This window comes from Lissotriton helveticus, chromosome 5_1, assembly GCF_964261635.1.
Source record: "Lissotriton helveticus chromosome 5_1, aLisHel1.1, whole genome shotgun sequence".
NCBI classification, from domain to species: Eukaryota; Metazoa; Chordata; class Amphibia; order Caudata; family Salamandridae; genus Lissotriton; species Lissotriton helveticus.
The window spans coordinates 407,759,180-407,779,539 of NC_136065.1; the positions used below are offsets into that span (position 1 = coordinate 407,759,180).

The 20,360-nt window shown below is 45.7% G+C and overlaps 1 protein-coding gene across 2 annotated transcripts in view; it reads left to right on the forward strand.

The window, feature by feature from the left end:
• Positions 1–20,360, forward strand: part of NPHP4 (nephrocystin 4) — a 941,192-nt gene that overhangs the window by 173,345 nt on the left and 747,487 nt on the right. For both annotated transcript variants that reach the window (XM_078642627.1, XM_078642628.1), the window contains exon 3: positions 15,262–15,414. In XM_078642627.1, the coding sequence (XP_078498753.1) occupies positions 15,262–15,414 (153 nt within the window). The remainder of the gene's footprint in view (positions 1–15,261; positions 15,415–20,360) is intronic.

Here is a 20,360-nt window from a genome sequence, read left to right on the forward strand (position 1 = left end):
AACAGTAGTAACGAAACAACCCCCCCCCCCCCGGGTCTTAGTTTGAGAGCTATTCGAGTGATGGAAGAGACAACAGGCTGAATGAGTGGAAATCATCATGTCACATAAGGGATACACAATACGATAACATCTGAGGCATTGATTAAGAGCAACCATGACTTGGAGTAACTCTGGGGAACAGCCATAAGTAGGATCAGCACAAGCAGTGGTACGCCACTGGCGAGACAACAGGCACACGCTCAAGGCAGTAGCACAGGGAATTGATCAAGGGGACATCAATTTACCAACAGTCTAAGCTGGCAGCACCTCAAATAGTGCAACCGGCACATCAAAGACACTGGCCAAGCTAGTCATCATCAGAAAGCTGCGCCAACATGTAAGTGGTGTACGGTCCCCAAATAACACGCGGGCGTGAACCCTCCGGTAGCTCCTCATAATAGCATGTCAGCTGATCTCGACAATATGCCATTTCCTGCAGCCAGGTCTTTATATCAGGCGCCCTCCTCCCTCCCCAGCAGGCCGCCACTCTACGCTTGGCCAGCTGTAGCGCCAGCGCCACGAAGCGCCTCACACTCAATGGAATACCAGACACCATGCCCAGCAGGCACACACGCGGTTCCACATCGACTGCCACAGAGGTCATAGCGGACAGTGCTTCAGTCCCATCTATCCAGAACCTAGACACACGCGGGCACGTCCAGGCCAAGTGAAGGAAATTGGCTACAGCTGTCCCGCAACGCACACACGCAGGTGCGTCACGCAAGCCAAATTTAAAAAGTTGCTCCGGGGAGTAATACCATTGTTGTAGAAATTTATAATGTAGGAGCCTAAAATTCCCATTAGCAGCAAACTTCCCAGTCATAGGACAGCACTCAGCCCACTCATCGTCCGAGAGCGGCTCCGGCAGACATGCGTCCCACCTAGCCTTCGCAACCACATTCATACCACTCTCCTCATCTTGCGAAACTTTGTACAATTTGGAAATCATTTTCATACGAGAGGGCATTGTGTACATCAACTGTAGAGCATTCAGCGTAGGTGGTTCCATCGGAAAGGACGTATAGTGATCGCGCACCGCAGCGCGCAACCTGACATAGATGAACGTAGCCATAGTGCCATTATTCGTTTGGTCTGTTATCGTCTGTAAGTCAAGAAACCGGCCCGCTGGGAAGATATCCCCCATGGTGTGTATCCCAACATCCTGTAACAGTTGAAGGGCTCCCACCTCACTCGAAACAAATCTGGCAGTGTAACTTCATTTCTGAAGCAGTAAGATTTCAGAGTGCCTTCCGAGAGCAGTAGCTTTAATGGCATTGTGTAGCATAGTTAAAAGGAATGGGCAATAACAGGGACAAAATATGGGTATTCAGCAAAACAAACTCTTTATCAATATTTTTTAACCAGCTTGTTCGCCACCACCCTTCCTTTTTCTTGTTGCAAAACTTGAGAGAACTTCTGTTGTTTTGCACACAAGCCCTATCATCATATAACTGGGTTCTTAAGTGGCAGTAGTCCTCTGCGCATAGGTGGGAGGTGTGATCAAGAGTTGAAAGCATGCAGTGTCCGATCCCTGAGAGCTGGAAGAAGCAAAAGTATGGGGTGAGTGTAACAAGCGAATGAGGTAGAAACAGAGGAGGGTCAGTTTACTCGTAGTTTTTGTATAGTGCTTACATCTTTGGTCATGTGAACAATGAGTTAAAGACATGCAGAGGGTGATGGAGGTGATGCACCGGCGACAATGATCGATACCTTCGGACCTTCTAATTGTTTTCATAGTTCCTTCTTTTTTATAGTTGATCCTTTACATTGCTTTTATTTTATTATGTAATCTGCTCAGCTCATGAGATATATTCTTATTGGATAATACATCATTTGATTACTTTGCTACCTGTCTAACTGTCCTACGATATTATAACCTGTTTCATTATGATTGTGGGAGACACTCCTAAGCCTTTCTTGCCACTGAGGTGTCTGGAATTTCCTGCTTTCCTGCCCTGGTCCCAGATTGTCTGGGGTCTCAAAAGACTAGCATGAAACCCCTTTGTAAGTGAGCGAAGTCAGTCCCTGTGATATACAAGTGTGATAGGTGACATCTCCTCCCCCTCATCCAGACAGAGATGACCCATCCGTCCAACACTCAGACTCCCTGCAGTATCACTGTCTGGGAGGAATACACAAAAGACCAACTGCCAGCTACACCCAGTCATGTGACCCAGGATACAGGCTGCATGGGTCCCAAATGGTTAGGACAAGAAAATGGCAATTTCCTAAAGTGGCATTTTCAGGATTGTGACCTAAAATCCGACTTTACCATTAAGAAAGGCTTTAAATAAACATTTCTCTAGACACCAAAGTTAACATTCCTACCTACTCCCAACTGTAAGTAATCACGTATTAAATTTAATTAGTTGACCCAATCTTATCCTTTGGGAGAAGCAAGCCTTGCACTGGAGAAAAAAAGTTTTTCACTACCTGGACATTTAAAACTTGAAGGTACATGTCCTACTTTTGAAATACACTGGCCCCTGGGATGCGTAAGGCCTTCCCTAGGGGAGACCTATATGTATTAAAAATGATGCATTAATCCTGGTAAAAGGTTTATAATGGCAAGTCAAAGTGACAGTTTAAAACCGCACACACAGGGTGCAGTGTCAGGCCTGAGATATGTTTAAAGGCTACTTAAGTGGCTGGAACAATCAGTGCTGCGGGTCCATAGTAGTATTTAATTTACAGTCCCTGGGTACATGTAGGAACAGTTTACTAGGGACTTATATGTAAATTGGCATCCTTAAAAACAATATACCCAACACATAGTCAAAGGCCACTCTACCCTTCTTGCCATGTCCTTGCCGGGGATGTAGGCAGGGGGAGTGGTATTTTTGGTATGCTTGGTTAAGACAGGGAGAACGTGCTACCCCTCCCCCACAATAAATTCTGCTCTCTCTCCCTCCCCCATGTTTAGATTCTGATGTTGAGCTGCTTTAACACAGCTTTCCTCTTAACTACAAGAGAGCTTAAATATCAAGTTACTTCATACTGAACATCACTGAGCCTCAACTTTATCCCAGTTATATCAGTGTTTTCAAGTACTACTCTGAGTACACTGAGTGTCAGATATTCCTTAATAACTTGTCAGAGGGTGAGGTCATTTTAATATGACAGATATTCCTTACTAAGGCAGGTTATTCTATTTTTAATATCATTAACTTCCAAGACCATCCCATATGTAGCATGCATTAGAGGAGGATTGTAACCTATATAGTTTCACTACATTGTTTGACTGTTGGTTCGACTGAGTAACAGAACTCTTCCATTTCTAGTGACAATAATCTTCTGATTATTGCAAAGATTTGTTCCGCCCAGTGGATAGTAACGCACTAGGCCAGGCCCCACGCTGTAGCTTTATGTAATGCCTCGGGCAAGGTATTCTGCAATAAAAGTTCATCAAACCTCCCCTCCCTCCGCCTCATTGTATAGTTGTTCACCCCATAATCTTACCTTTTCATCCGGTAACCTGCCTGCCCCTTTTTTAGGACTCCTCCACCCATGCACCTGGGTAACCAATGAAAACGTCAAAGGTTTAATTTCCTGTACACTGACATTGCTTGCCAGTGGTGGGACAAGACACTGCATATGTTTGTTTTTGCACATGTGTGTTGGTGCATGTGTGTACATGCATATCCGCTGCATACCTGTGCGGGTGTTTATAAATGTGCATGATAACAACTACCTTCATGTCTTGTGTGGTGGCCAGTCCTTGCATATTTGCCAATTAGTGCATTGCGACTTGTAGTTTAACATCTCCATGATAATGTAGACAGCAGACCATGTACATATTGCTGCTTCAATGTACATATAGGTATTTATTTGTATAGACGGGGATAAATGAAGTCAACAAAACTGCACCAAGCAGTGTGTGTGTGTGTGTGTGTATATGTATATGTATACTTATATGTATGTATAATTTATTTACATTTTGCTATTTTAAAAACAAAACCTTCTGTCCTCCCCATCCCTCCTCCCTCTGACTTATTCCAAACCTGACTACTACTATGAACTTCCAAAACTCTTCTCAAACTTCCATCCCTCAGTTTTAGGTCGAGCCTTGCAGCACATCCGCTGCTCTGCGAGGCATGGTGTAGTCCCTCTTTGGGCTTTGGCAAAGCCAAACACTTGTAATTGGCTCCTTCTAGTGCCCCTCGTAAAATCTTCATACTCTATGGTCCCTTTGTTGTCTTTGTCCCACCTTTTGGCTGTTTGTTTCCGCCCTGGCGACTGACCCAGTTACATGGATCAGTTCACTTTTGACCACCTATGCATGTTTGGTGCACTACTTTTTGCTTTGTTTCACCTCCCTCGCCATCCGTAAACCACTTACCGCCTGTTCCTGTCTTTCATGCTTTTGTCACCCCCCCTCCCTGCCAGTATGCTGGCTCGGGCTGAAACACACCTGTTTCTCACCAAAGCAACTTCAGGGACTTTAATTGCAGTCCAGTCCCGCAATGGCTGCCCTGTCCCGTTTTGCTTTCCCGATGCTGTTTACACACCCTTGCTGTCTCTCGCTGCTACTTCACATATCCTCCCCCGTGTCCACCACTCCTCCCCTTCCTAGTCATTGCTTGTTTTGTTTGCTGCTATTTGTCCCCAGAACAGTTTCTGTGCATGTGGCTGTTCCTTGTGTATATATGCCACTAGACTGATTTAGGCAGATGACTTCTGATATTCGTACCAAGCCCAGCTTTGTTTTAGCTCTCCCCAGCCTGAAATCGCCTCTGCTTGAAAAGAAAGAAATCCATGGGGGAAAATATGTGGCCCTGATTTTTTTTTATTGAATATCCCACTTTCCTGTTGTAAAACTAACCCTGGGCGTAGTTCGCGTAGTAGCGCTATGCGTAGCTACGCGAAGTGCACTTTGCAAGCTACGCGAACTGTGTAGTGCGGTAGGGAAAATGCTGTTCACACTGATTGCACAGTGCTGGAGGCTTGTCCGCACTGTGCAATTATTGCAAAGTGCATCTTGCACAGTGCAAGCGGTCGTTTTCTGCCGCTCGAGTAGATTTGTACTCGAGCGGCAGCTTTCTCAACGCAGACTGGTGGTTTGTAATCGCGAGCGGTCACGAGCATACGTGACCACTCCCAATGAGAAACCTGACCTTCCCGCATTGAGAATCTCGCCGTGAGGTATATTTTCCATGCTCTCGATCGGCAACTTGATGTTGCTGATCGCGAATGAGAAAAAAAAGTCTCGCCGGGATGTTGATTTTACTCGCTCGCGGTCAGCAACTTGACGTTTAGGACCTTGAGCAAGCAAAAAATGCCCGCTACGCTAGGCGTTTTTGCACAGTGCTACGTGCAATTCGCATAGCGCGTAGTAGTGCAAACTACTCACGCTCCACAAGCGTAGCGTAGTTCTACGCCCAGGGTTATATAAAACACTGGCATATTTGTTTATGTAAATTTCCTGCTGAAGGGTGCACTCCCTGTAACGTCTAAGGGGGGTTAAAGTGCCCGATGCAGAAATCTTTGTGAAACTTGCAACTCACGTGGGCCATCTCCAGTAAAGTATTTCAGGGCATGGGGTTATATGCTGAAAGCAGAGCTCTCGGGGTGAATATGTTGAAAGCAGAGCTCTAAGTGGGTTAATGTGCTTAAAACAGAGCTCTGTGTATGAGCTTAAGTTTAAATATGTTTAGTCCGTATTTATTATCTCGGTGAGCGTGGACCCTGGTACAGTCGTAACTGTACCCCCAGGCTGTCTAGTGGAAGCTTGAGGTGGCATTGGCGTGAGAGGCAAAGGGCAGCTGCAGTCACTGTCTAATTAGTCAAGCCAAAGATCAAAGTGAAAATACAGAAAGGGCACCCATAAATAAGACAACCTGCCAACTCTTTCTTCAGGGCTGCCAAGGGCTTCATGTCATGCGTTACTCCTGAACAAAATCCATTTTTTTTTTTTTAATTCCCCTTCATTTTGTATTGACTGGCTTGTAGTTGCAAGCCTCCCTGTGTAATTCTGGGACTACAAATCACAGAATGCAAAGGGGGGTTTCGTGAAAGTCAGGCCTGGTTGGTGTTTTCACACATATTATGGGTGACTTATTACCTTTTCATTTCATCTCTCCCACCTGACACTTTCCTTCTCCCACAAACTCTCTCTCTTCCTTTCTGTTTTCCGCTACCTTTCTCTCTTCCTCTGTCTTCCTTCCCCTTCCTGTTAATTGACTCTCTTTCTCTCTCACTGGATTTTCTCCCAACAGTCAGTGACTCACTTTGTTCCCCTATGACCACTTGCATGTACAATATGCCAACTGTCACGATGAGAGTGGCCAGGCCATCTGTTTTCTTTTTCTGGGACTTGTTTTTTACTTTTCGCATTACTACTGTGGCCTGCAAGTCCCAGCCTTCGCTTTTGGCGAAATACCCGATTCCTGAATCTCTGTGTTTTGGCTTAGATGTGTTGTACACCTGCCTCTCTCATTCTTTATAATGTGTGTGACCGAACCACCTGCCTCCTTTCTCGCTTACAGCTTTATCTCCTACTCTATCGCCTCTACTTTTATTGGTCGCTGTGCAACATGCTCCAAAGCTTCTCTTCCCCTCGCTTCCAAGCTTTCTTTCTCAATCGGCTGTTTTCTCCCTCTAATTATCCTGTTGCCTCGTCCATAGTTCTCTCGCTCCAACTTCTTCCTCTGACTTCTCTCCCCTCTCTTTCCTTCTGTCTCGCCACATTCTTTCCTTAACTTTCGTAAGTCTCTTTTCTGCTCTCCCACCCTTCTCCCTCCCACACATCTCCTTTCTTTCTCTCTTTTTTTTCTAGCTCACCCACCTGCCTCTCTCCATTATAAGCGTCTCCCCCAGCATTTTGTCCCACCCTTCCCCATAACCTCTCTGCAGTGGTGTCATGCAAATAATGGGTTATCTGAAGAGTGTGGCGAGGGCCCCCAAGACTCGTATATCTTGGAGATTAATTAGGCCCTAGGCTACACTGTTTTAGGGACCGAAGGTTGTCCAACCCCCTGGCACCCCGTGCAGGTGTTGTAGGCGCCTCTGTTACACCACTGCGACCATTTTTCTCTCACCTTTTGGTCTCCCCAAACTCATCCTTCTCACTCTCCCACCTTTTTCATTCACCTCTGTCTCTCAGACCTGCCGGTCCCATAAATATTTCCTGATGCAAGCATTTATTCCTGAATCAGACTGCATGACCCAGTGTGTAGTAATTGTATAGCTCTTCAATCCCTGGTGGCACAGCACCCAAGATAATGTGCTGCATGGCTAAACACTTATAAGGTCCCAAAGGCGAGACCTATTGCTCTGCCAATGCTTGTTAGTCATGCCTCCCAACAGACAAGCACACACAACCACTACTTACAAAAACAACTCACTACTTCACCTTTTTAAATCCCCTCCTATCATTCTATTCCTATCTCAAACTCTACTAATCACACAAAAAAGCAAGAGCACAAACCCAACACTACTAATCCACAAGAAAAAAAAGAAAAATACATTGTACTAACCTACTAACAGCTTATCTTGAGTTCCGGAGTAGCGTCCTACTTGCTGAAAAGTGTTTCAATGCCCTGTGAGGGGTTTAAAGCGCAATTCAAATACATTGACAATTACTGCAACTCAGGTACTCCTACTGTTTCATTATTGGAATCTGAAGACCCCTACTGCAACATTACTGGAAGCTAGGGACTCAAGGATAAACATTTTCGATGATTTGAAATTCAATACTATACACAAAAAAATACACTCATACACACATTATTAGTCTGTTAATATTATTTAATTTCCTATGCAGTTGTGGACAACCTGAGTATGTTTTGCAGACCCCCAGGGATGCCCGGACAACAGGTTAAGAACTCTTGATCTATGCTGTTCTCTGACCTCAATCTCTGTCCTTTTCATCCCTACAAGATTTATAGTGCAGGTGTCCTAATTGTGATGAACAACACAGGAGGGGATTGAAAATCTTCTTCAATCACAATTGCATTGTGCCCCAACACATAATAACAGCACAACTTTTGTCACTCATGGCTAACACCAAAACACTTCCCCAAGTATCCTCATAGCAAGTACAACACCAGTCCAGCCAAGCACTTCCCCACAATTTACCATGCTACCCATCCATAAATTCACGTTTGTGCCATTCATTAGGTGCCAAGTGCTCTGCAAATGCAATAATACACAATTCCATACAGATGCAATGTTGATAGCAATGATGTTGGCGGTAATAGTAGTTATATGTTTTGACCCTAATAAGGATTCAGAGGTCTTATCAGGACTATACATACGCAGTGTCTTAGTGTTGATTGTGTGTCAAAATGTGGTTAACATTTTTTTTGCAAATGTAATGCTTCAATGGTGCTTGTGCCAAATGAATGCATACTGAGTGCGGGTGTAAGGAGCTGCTACGTTCTGGAGCTGACCTATGCTGTGAACTCTTTAGTAACAAAGGAAGCAGCCAGTCCTTGTGGGGGCCGTACTATTCTCCCTATATCTATGCCTAGTTCCTGGACCTTCATGGCGGGACTGAGATTCTTCTAAACAAGGAACTTCTTGGAAAAAGTCCAGCAGATGATCTTTGCTAAAATCACAACAAACAGGGTTATACAGAACAAGTACTATTGAATTATTTTGGTTTCTAAGAACTCGGGTGAGTGCTTAGAAGTAGCACAGTTTGCGTGATCTAAAGAGGCTGTGAAGGATGAAAATGTAACATTTAAAGATGAATAGAAAGTATTCAGTAAATTAATATCGTTTCAGTTATTTCAGGCCTCAAGATAGCAGGGCTATTTTATTTGGACATGTTTCTGGTGAAGCCCTGCCTAAAACACTTACCTTGAAATCACTACTACATTGGGTAACTCTGGAAGGACGCATAACATCCTCATGAATTTTGGGCATGATAATTCTAGAAACTCATGAGAGAGATATTGTATCAGTTCTCGAGAAAGATCTTTATCAGTTCCTACTAAAATGCAGGTAATTTTCCCATCCCTATTAGTTCCCATAAGCTAGTGCCACTCTACCAACTCTGGAGTTTTGGATTTGTCCCATAGCGTGGTGAGTGCACGTTTGAATGCTCATAGGGTGATCTGAATGGAGTGGAGATAGTAGCTTTTTTGGTGAGCCTAAAATAATCTAAAATATCTCATATTTCTGTGGCATACATTATGTCTTCTGCTTAAGTACATCTTAAGTATTTGTGCAGCTCTGGACAGTTCCATTATAAGTTTAACAGTGTTGTCCCACTGTCGTCAACCTCTCCAACATTTGTTGTCCCTTTTGACATTCCATATGAGTAGACTAACTGAGATATAATACCAGTAGTGTGTCATTGTAGGCATGGTTTACCTTGCTGTAGTGGATCTGGCTGTTTTGTACGCCCTAATTGAGATATCACTTCATTTTTCTTTGGTGAGGTCTCTATCCAATTATTTCTCCCACCTTGTCTTCCCTGTTGTTCCCCTTAATGTTTTCAGTGCTTCAGTTCTTCCTACTAGAGACTTCCCTTTTGTTTTTTGTGTGCGAGATTTATCCTCACCCTTTTCGTGAACCATTCCCTCCTTTCTGTTTCTTAGTACCACAGACCAAAACACTGTTGACCAACCTGCTCCAATGGGCATCGTTTCCATTCTAGGTAATTATGAGTGCAGCCATGACTACATTCTCATCCAATCTCTATAATCTTCTGTTTTGACTTTTGGTGTTTACTAACTCCTAACCACTCCCTCTCATGAGCTCGATGCAGAGCTGATTTATAGGAGAAGATAGACATGTCTGGGGAACATTTCAAGAATGTCAAGGTCAGTGCCTGCTCTCCGGACTGGCTGGGTAAGATGGGGTCCTAGGCACCAGTTGTTGAACACAGATGCACAATGTCTTTTTAGGTTTCGCCTGGCGTTACTGCGCAAGCAGTTCGCGCAGGCGAAATCTAATGTTTACAATATGGGCTATGGGAACGTCCCCCGGCTCCCATTGGCTAGCTCCATAAATGGAGGCTAGCCATTGGAAGCCGGATCTGTCCGTCAAGGCCGGACCAGATTCGTGGGCGCTCCCACGATTTTTTCCCTCTCCTCCCCTCTGTGCTCGTCATCTCGGCGGTGGGTGTGTGTTATTTTTTTTTTCGTGTCGGCCTGTTTTGTTCTTTTTGGAAGTGTCTGTGTTGGAGTTGGCTGCAAGATTTAAGTTTCCACGAAGCGATCAGGTAAGGAGCATTTTCTTTATAAATGTTTTTTCCCTTTGTATGTTTACGTATTTTGACGTTTTCGCTCTTAATGTCTTTTTTCTGTTTCCTTTTGTTTTTATCCCGTTCCCGACCCCCCCTCCTGCTGTCCGTTCCCGCCCCCCCCTCCCGCTGTCCGTGTGCCCGTTATAATTGGGGTCAACAGTCCTCTCAACAGAGTGGCATTGGTGAATGGAGTCTCTGTTTGCACTCTGTTCTCCTACAGCTATGAGGAGGCTGGCAGTGAGGAATGAACGCAGCGACTGGATCTGTCTGTCTGTCTGTCTCGTGTCATGGTTTAAGTAAAATATAACATTAGTCTTTCCAGCAGTGTCTGATGGTGGTGTACTTTTTCAACCAGCTTTGGTTTGCCCATATGGACTATGGTACATCGTCAGCCAGATCTGGCTTTTTAGCCAACATCATGGTGCATTCTGGGACTTGTCATTTCACCCTCACCGGGAATCATAGGCTAAAAAAATGCAATCATACGAAGTGCCTTTGGATAAACAGAATGTCTCCTGTGTGACGCGCCATAAGGCGCTCCCTTGCAGCTAGGACCGACTTTCTTTGTTCCAAGAGATGTATTTTCATTGCCGACCCGCCCTCTTCGTGTTCCCAGCAAGCTGGAGGGCTTCCCGGAGCAGCTGAGACCGGTCGACCTCCATGGGGCCGACGAACGAGACTTAAGCTCCAAGGTCTTCGTTCTGCCTCGGGGACCCTCACGAACAGCCGCGGGTGATGGCTGCTAAAGAGTTTCTGTATTAATCATTTAAAGGCCTTTTAAGTCAAGGAGAGGAAGTTCCGTCTTTGCGGCATCGATTCCGGTTCCAATTTCATTTACTTCGTCAGCTTTCAAGAGGAGAGCTCGCCGGCTGCCTCTGGTGCGAGAGGCCGCGTCCTATGCGCCCTGGCCCGAGGGCCCGCGGAGCGGCAGGTGTGGCCTGCGCCCAGGGACACGCTTCTGGGGCAGTAAAATACAGCAATTGTCAGGGTTCAGTGGGGCACCTCTGGCCCCGGTGCCAATGCGCCCGCTGCACCAATGGTAGCTTCGCCCCCGCCGAGGGCAGCATCACCATAAGTACACCAGCGCCTGGCCGTTTCACACTGATGCTAAGAAATGTTGCACCAGCCTTGCGCTTCCGTGCGCCGTGACTGAAGGGTGTCTACAAAAAGGCATTTTTGCACCTATCATTTGGTGAACCTGAGTGAGGAGCGGGTAGACGTGGGGTCGGGGGGGGTCATTAATGGAGGGCAGTATGCTTCTATGCCAGGGCATGCGCTGTCGTTGGATGCAGACGCAGCAGCACGAAAGCGCACAGATCAGAGCCATGTTTGACTTTTAAAGGAGGGAAAAAGACCGTGGCCTGACCGGTCGTGACCACAATGAGAGAGGGAGGGGGAGGAGGGGGTTGGGGGGGTGGAGGGGGGAAAGGTGTTGACCGCCGCCGGTTGATGATTCTTGTTTTTTTTTTATTTGGAAGGTTTTGTATAGCGCAAACAAGACCCTTGCGGGTATCAGAACGCCTTACAGGCAATTGTGAGTACACGAGACAGGAATAGCAAAACATTGATGTTGCCAGGTCACCCAGCACTTCACAGTGGCCTGGCCAGAGTATCATGCCCCCAGGCCGCCGTTTGAAATGAGGAATACAGCAATAATCAGGGTTCAGTGGGGCACCTCTTAGCCCTGGTGCCACTGCACCTGCTGCACCAAGGGAAACTACGCCCTGGCACCTACCCCGCCCCTGAGGCAGATGGCGCTAAAACGTATTATTTTTTTATTCCAGTTATTCAATATAAGCCCACACCTGGCTCCGAGGAGCATTAGGGCTCGTTACAGAAAATATTGTTATTGTAACAGGAGAGTCAGGAAAGTGTGGTGTGTCTGGTTGAGAGCTGATCACGGAAAGCGACCTGTGAGATAAGGGGTGGCAAGAGATATTCGGATCAGTAGCTGTCATTCTTCACATATTTACAGAACGATGTACATTTTATAATGTAGAGCACAGGAAGGTAATGTCATTTGCCCAGACTCACGCATTTTAGTATTTCTCTGGGTGCTGAATCAGTGATTAGAACCCAGCATTCTGGGCTCACAGTTCTGCAGCTCTTCCAGTTATAGAGTTGTGCTCCTCCACAGAATATACGCAAGGGTGAGGTGTTTGGGGTGCGACATCCCCCTAATAAATGGAATCTGTTGTGTGTAGTTGGGTCAAGGGGCCTCCAGTCGGGCTAGCAATGTCTGTGGTCTCTATTATACTTGCAGAGCTTGTATAACCCCCTCAAGGGAGGGAGTTTGTGGTGTGACCCCCCGCCAATCTCTAAATGGATTCGGGTTTGTGTAGTTGAGTCCAGGGGCCACCTGTCGGCCTAGCAGTGTCTGTAGTGTGGTTTCCACTCAGATTAGCAGCCCTTATGGCACGGATACAGGTCCTTGTTAAAATTTGAAGAGCTTTTATGCACTTCCTCTAGGGAGGGTGTTTGAAATGTGACACCCACCTTTCCTCTTCCCTCTCACACAAAAAAAAGCCAACAACAAACGAAGAACTGGATGGATCTTGTGTGGTGCAGAGAAGCCTTTTAAATTGATTAGTGTTTTCATCCATTTTGCCATTTCAATGCAACTGATTGTTGGGAAATCTCTGTTCCAGCGACCCCCCCATCTAAATGACTAAACTATCCCCCTGGGTGTACACTATATGCACTAACGGGGCCGGAGATCAGTTAAAGTGCTTGATAGGTCTGACACAGCAAGTGCCTGTTGACTTGCAGTTCTGGACATGCCCGGAAGGGACCTTTGACCCATATTCCAACCATGAGGCTCGAAGCCCACTGGGTTAATTCCTACTGCTAAACCCTGCCGCTGGCACTAATCCCCTCAGAGTGTGTGTGGCTCTGGGTGTGTGTGTGTGGCTCTGGGTGTGTGTGTGTGTGTGGCTCTGTGTGTGTGGCTCTGGGTGGGTGTGTGTGTGTGTGTGTGTGTGCGCGCCTCTGGGGGGGGGGGGTGTGTGTGTGTGGGTGTGGGTGTGGGTGTGGGTGTGTGTGTGTGTGTGTGTGTGGGTGTGTGGGTGTGTGTGTGTGTGTGTGTGTGTGTGTGTGTGTGTGTGTGTGTGTGTGTGTGTGTGTGTGTGTGTGTGTGTGTGTGTGTGTGTGTGTGTGTGTGTGTGTGTGTGTGTGTGTGTGTGTGTGTGTGTGTGTGCGTGTGTGTGTGTGTGTGTGTCTCTCTCTCTCTCTCTCTCTGGGTGTGTGTGTGTGGTAGTAATTGCTGTCTGCTGAGCTCGTCCGTCCGTAGGGTACAATAGGTCTCACATTTGCGAGAGATTAAGCTAATGGCAATGTAAATGACAATGCCATTTATTTATCTGTTTTCAAAACCAACACATAAATACACATTTTGTCATTTACAATGCCAATAGCTCTAACTTTTCCAAAGGCGAAACCATTGCATTGTAAATGCTTGTTTTTATTACTTGGGCTTTGCCAATTCCCAAAGGTCCCACCTCACTCCAGTGCAGAGGCTGACCTTTGTAGGCGCAGAGCTTCATTCCACCTGAATGCCGAGAATCCTGGATATTCAAGAGTTAATTCAGAGAATGCCTGACATAACCACTGCTCCTGATTCTACAGGTCTTGCATCAGCTTAGCCTCATGGCTTTGTGAACTTGTTGGCTTCACGTGCCAAATGGAGGAGGGCACTCCAGGGGTGCCTGCGACTGCAGTGTCTCAGATACCAAGGGAGCATCTTAGTCCAATTGCAGATTTTCAAGTTGGTCCATTTTCACCTGCATTGGTGGAAGGACCTCTCCAATTTCAAGGTGGGTCACCCCAATTAGCCCTCCGCAAGGCCAGGCCAACGTGGTCACAGATGCCACATCACTGAGCAGAGGCACCCATGTTGGTGACATGATGGCTCGAGGCCTTCGGTCGACGCTTTAGCAGCATCTGCACATAAATGTACTGCAGTTGTGTGTGTGCACCTTGCCATGAAGCCACTTCTCTATTTTTCCCCACGTTTTTTAAATTGTTTTTAAAACACTTCAACACAGTCATTCTGTGCTTAATTTGTTATGGAAAAAAGTGCTGGCAGGAACCACCATCAGCAGTACCTAATATCAAGGATCCGTAGTCTTGATTATACCTCCTGCGTCTTCCAGCACCCTGTGCATCATGAGTCTTTGAGAACTCTTTTTCATTACTGTTTCCTCCCATTTGTCTCTGTTTTCCTCTATTTCTCTTACTCCTCTTTTTCCCTTTACTGGTTATCTCTCTTGTGCATTAGGTCGAAGTTTGATGATAAAAAATTAGTCCTAGTCCCTGTCCCCAAAAGCCTGTGCTAAAAAACGATGATGGATTCAACCCAGATCTGTGACTGGGGTGAGTGTCTGAAAAGTTTCAGCGCACCGTCCATCATCTCCTTGTGTTTGCTTTGTTCGCCCTAAGTTGGCGGGTTATGCCCAGACGTGGGTCCCTTGCTCACTTTGCCACTGGATTCAAGCTTGCCTGGCTGATGAGGGGTGTTATCCCGAAACTGGTCCCAGGATACTTGTGTCCGGTCCAGGGAAGACCTGGCTTGGCAGTTCTGGCTGGACTGTACCCATGAGGCACAGGGTCAAAACTGATTTGCATATAGCTAGGTCTGAACTGGGGCGGCAAAGTAAGCTAAAGAACGATGATGGATTCAACCCAGATCTGTTACTGGGAGTGAGTGTCTGAAAGGTTTCAGCGCTCCATCCATCACCTCCTTGTGTTTGCTTGCCACTTGCAGCCACCGGTCAAAAATTTAGCATTACAGTCATAGCTTTTTGCATATAAATCCATATCAAGGTCTTTTTTTCTAAGCAGGCTAAACTGGAGCTATTTATTCAGTAGTACTGCAGTACAGTGAGTGTTTGCTCAGGACTAGCTGATGTAAGTGAATTTTTTTTGTCATAAATATTTCAACATAAATAAATTGATCAGTCAGGTGAATAAATAATTGGGTCTCTACAGTATTATCCGCCTAACAAAACCATACTTATTTTTCATTGCAGAGATTATTAGAAGGGCTTTTAGAAGTTCAGTATCAACTCCGAATTTCCCTTTTCGACATCTCATACCGCCATTTCTTTGGAAAAACCTGGAAAAGTGCTGCAAGGGTTGTCAAGTCCGAACCAGGGCAGATACCCAACGTTAAGTTCAACGAGGTAAGAATACTTTAGTTGTAGCCCGAATGTTCATTAACAATGGTGTTTTGTACATAAAATATATAGAAAGGCAAACTGTCTCTTAGTATTGGGATGTGTTTTCATTGCCCTGAGAGCCTGTACACCTATTGCGGTAGGCAAATGCATAGAATGTGTTCAGGGACAGTAGAGAAAGCATTATGGCAGGCAATAAAAGAATGACTGCAGTTGTATATATTGCATTGCGCCATCAAGCCTTTCTGAAATGTCACTTTTGTTAACTTGTTTCTCATATATTGTACTGATTTCTTGTGTGTTAATGCCTCACTGTTCCGGTCTTGGAGACAAAAGCCTTTAGCGTTATGGAATCTGTTGCTATTAGTGTGACAGTAGTGTAAAGTAAAAACTGACCATTACTTTTCGAAGCTAAACATTATTTTCCACCTCCTTTTTTATTTCCTTCCTGCTTCTCTAAACACTGGTCTTCCTTATGAGAGCACCCAGGTCTGCTGCAGCTAAATGTTTAGAGATTTTTGCTGTAATATCAGGGTTCTTCCCTCCTGTGAAAAAGAGGAGCTTCTTTTTAGAGAATTTTTGGTTAAAATTAAAAAGAAATTGAAACAGTTCAAGTGTCGGGTTCCTTTGACCAGTGAGGAACTTTCTTTACCAGAATTAATAGTATATATTTTTTTTAGCCTGCTTGTTTCTTACTGGGATTATCAGAGACCATTGTTTTTTTTTCGGTTACATACTCTATCACTTTGAAGCAGGACCCCAGATAACAGACCCAGAGATTACCTGTGGTATTTGAGGTACCACCTAGTGTGGTAAAGGTGGCCTGGTTGCATCACAGCAATGTGTTGCGCTGCACCTGTGATACAACCTGGCCACGTCTTCCTGCTGTGTGAACTACACCAAAATATCCCATGGCAAACGGGTATGTCACAAGGATTGGGGTGGATTCTCAGATAATCTGCCACATGATTATTGACGAGCCTCTATTCTTTCTGCTAATTAATGTAAACAACTGAAATGTGAAGGCGAGACCTGCAGGAGGCTGCAGAATACATCTGGGCTTTCGCAATGCGATGGAACTGCATGTCATGTCGTTTATAGTGACAAGGGCCACAGAACCACTTTTTTTTTTTAAACAGCAGCAGCTCAGAAGGGAAATGAGCATGCAGAGGTCCATGCAACAATTGTTGCCTCAACTCATGTATGCAGCATTGATTCACAAAGGGAATGTTGTCTGGAATGGGCAGCTTCCATTGTGGGAACGGTTATCCGTGGAGAAAGTAGTCATTAGCCAGTCCGTGCTTTGCAGCCACAGAACCCATGATGAAGGGTTGATGCATATCTAATAAAGAGAAAAGGGGATCGTCTCCTTCCACATTTTTTTAATTGCATTTTCAAAAATAGAACATACAACAATGGCACACAACCACAGATTTCGAACTAGTAGGTGGTAGACATAGTTCCAAAATGCATAGTGCGCATAACACAAAAATTATAAAAGTAGAGACTGGATTCCCATGGTCCACATATGCATATAAATATGCACATTTCCAACAAAAGGCTAATATAAGCAAATTGAAATAAACATCTATATGCTAACACTTCAGCAGAATGGTTGGGTGGATATCACCATACCTCTACTACTGGGAAGCCAAGTTGTGTGACCTGACCTGTGTATTCGAAGGCTTTGGCTCTATCTCGCCACTTAATGGTACAAGGGAGTTTTGTTGAGGAAGGAGAGTAAGGACTCCCAGATATCTTTGGGGCAAGGGCGTATGGGCATTAGCTCCCAATAGTTGGTTAATTGTTCCTGGCAGTATATGACATCCTGCAGCCATGTCTTGTATGTAGGACCAGGCCTGCACCCGCGGTGTACTGCCACTCTAGGCTTAGCTAATAGTAGCAACATGGCAGTGAGGCTAGAACAGGAAACACGCATGTCCGATACATAGCTGAGGAGCCCAACCAAGAGGGAATAGGTTGGCTAATGACCTGTGATATCATGAGTAGCCTTGTAGACTTCCCTCCAGAACAGCACTATCCTCGGGCATAGCTACATAAAATGTATATAGTCGTCCCATGTGAATCCACATCGCAAACCGCGTGGATTGGGCCTCTTTCCACATGCTTTGTTGCACGATTCATAATGTATGCCTGATGAGTTGCAATGGTAATTGCAACTGACAAGGCTCTTGGGTTACATCGCATTTTCTGTTTTTCATCCAGAGAAGGTCCTTAGGGCTGTAGTTCTACAGTGTGTATCTACAGTGTGTAGCAGATGCAGTCATCCAGAGTATAATCCTTTGGGGTGCAGTCCAGGTTTCCAGCAGGGTAGCTTTTCTTCTTGTTGTTTCAGGCAGGGATCTGAGTTGCTGGGCATCTCTCCCATTTTTATCCAATGTTCCTAGGCGACAAGCGGGGGGGGCACCACTGACCAATGGGGTGCTGGGTGCAACCCTCGGGTATGACCACTTCCTCCAAAGTGTGACACATTCTTGATCCAGAAGGCACTATTCTGCCAAAATCCAAAATGAAGGAACTCTCTTGGAGGTTAAGATCCGGCAAAGTCATCCCACTGGTGTGGCTGTTTCCCTCACACCCCCATCCAGCCCCTCTGCTAATCTAATTACTTGGGGCTCCTGCCTGTCTGGGGTGGCAGGATGTGGGGATGAGCCTGTGTGCTGTCCTGACTTTCATTCCCTCTTTGAAGACCAGTTTGGCTAACCCACCCCTCCTGCCTTTGCTTTGTAGCTGCAGGTCCCCTTCCACCAAAGTCTTCCTTTGTCTCAGCTCAGGCCAGTGCACACCTCTTTGAGGCAGCTTGGCTCAGCCCAGCAGAGACCGGACAATCGGAGAAGGTCTGCTGGAATGCTAGATTTTGGCTTATCATAAAAACACGTTCTATAACTTCTTTCTGTGATAGTTATGATAAATCCAACAGTGGCAAGTTGGTGGGTTTATTATAACTATCATTTTGATATTATGAAGTAAATTTGTACCTCACTTCAATCAATAGTTATACTTTATTAACCCCTTCGACGCTGATGACGAGCTGGGCTCGTCATGAGGTAGCCTCCTCGCACGCTCATGACGAGCCCAGCTCGTCACGTAAAGTGCGCTTTTAAAAAAGTCAGCGTACGAGCGGAATTCCGCCCGCACGCATGCGGTTAAAGCATTCCTATGTTAGCCTATGGAGCCAATGATGCTACAATGGGGCAAAAAATAAATTGGAAGTTTTTCCCTAAACCAGGGCATATAAAACATCTTCTAAAAGGTCCCTTCTTTTAGTTACAAGGCCCCTAAGGCACCTAGGAGTGACCATAGGGGCGACTTAATGTAAAAAATAAGGTAATTTCATACTTGGGAAGTAACGTTAATTCCAAAGTCGAATTTGCATATAAGTTACTTTTAAAAGCAGCTTGCAAAGCAAGGCTGCCTTTAAAATGGCAGCAGGCAACACAGTAGTGCACACTTAAGTGCATTAAAGCTGCTGGGCTTCTAAACCTACATGCCCTATCATATACTAGGAGCTTACTGGTAGGTTTTCATCACAATTACACCTAGTTGCCATGTACCTTTTACTCAAAGTTCTGGCCGTGGTTCTGGTTAGCAGAACCCAGGGCACAATCAGAGTCAGTTACCACCAGTATGAAGCAACAAAATGGAGGTGATCAGAGCAAAAAGGATGACTTTCTCACTTATAGCATGTAGATTGGGGGTTATTTATAATAGGCCTCTGTAAGGGGTTTATGGTGTCTTTATCCTAGGACACTAACCCAGCATAGTGCACTGTACTCCAGGCGCACTAACTCATCCCTTTTACACTGCATCCGATGGGCATATATCCCTGCACCCACTGCATTGCATCCTAGTGAGGTTAACCACTGTACCACAACCTAGGAACATTAACCCACCATACTGCAGTTCTTCCTGGGTACATTGACCTGTTACACTACACCTGCATTTTGCTGAGATCAACCCAGCTTATTCAGTTACATCCTTGAGATGCTGACCCACTGCACTGCATCCTGGCATACCAATCCACAACACTGCACTTTTGACAGTTCTGCGTCCTTTTATATATTATGTAAATAAATATTTTCAATGAACAGGTTCTTCCCATGTTACATTTATACACCTCAATTCTTTATCTAGAAAGGTCATGGCAAACCCCTGTACCCTTTCCACTGCAATCCTATGTTTTTCCATTTTGTCAGGCATCCCGTTTCTTCTTGAATGTACTTTTTTGCAACAATTAACCAGTTTGTAGCGGTTGCACAGAAGGGACCAAAGAAAGTTTAAGATATGGTAGCAAAGTGGTTTATTTTGTAAGGAATTCTCCTTTTTCTTAAGTCAGGCTAACAAACAAAAGCAAATATTATGGAATGGAAAGGAAGTCCAGTTCACAAAACACTGTCAGTGCAATGGTGGTTCACGGTCCCTCTGGCTCTTCACTTTAAGCGCTCGGTTCTTGGGGCTTCCAGGGTGTATCAGGTGACTCCCCTAAGCCACGACCCGTGTCCAGGGCTGTGGCTAAGGGACCCGGGGCGTCCTCCGCTCCTGGCGGGCCGCCGGGCTTACTGGCGCTGTACAGGGCTCTTTCTCCGATCTTCTTCTCCCCCTTCTCGTCTTCTCCTCCACGTTCCTCGTCTCTTTCAGCACTTTCTCCGTCTCCGGTGTAGACACCCGCCGCTCCATCCTTCCGTCTGTTTATACCCTCTTCCGATTTCGTCAGGAGTCTCATCTTGGAATTCCCGGCTGAAGCTAAACCGCTAACCTCTTCCGGTACGTCTGGGGAGTCGGCGATGTCTGCTGGGTGGTTCCGGCCTGTTCCGCCTCCGTCCTCCTTACACATTTCCCCCCTCTGGAATGGAGGTTGTGACCATTCGGAGGAGGGTTGACGCGACAGATAATTGGTAGACACCTGTTTCGCACCTGGCATGTGGATGGTC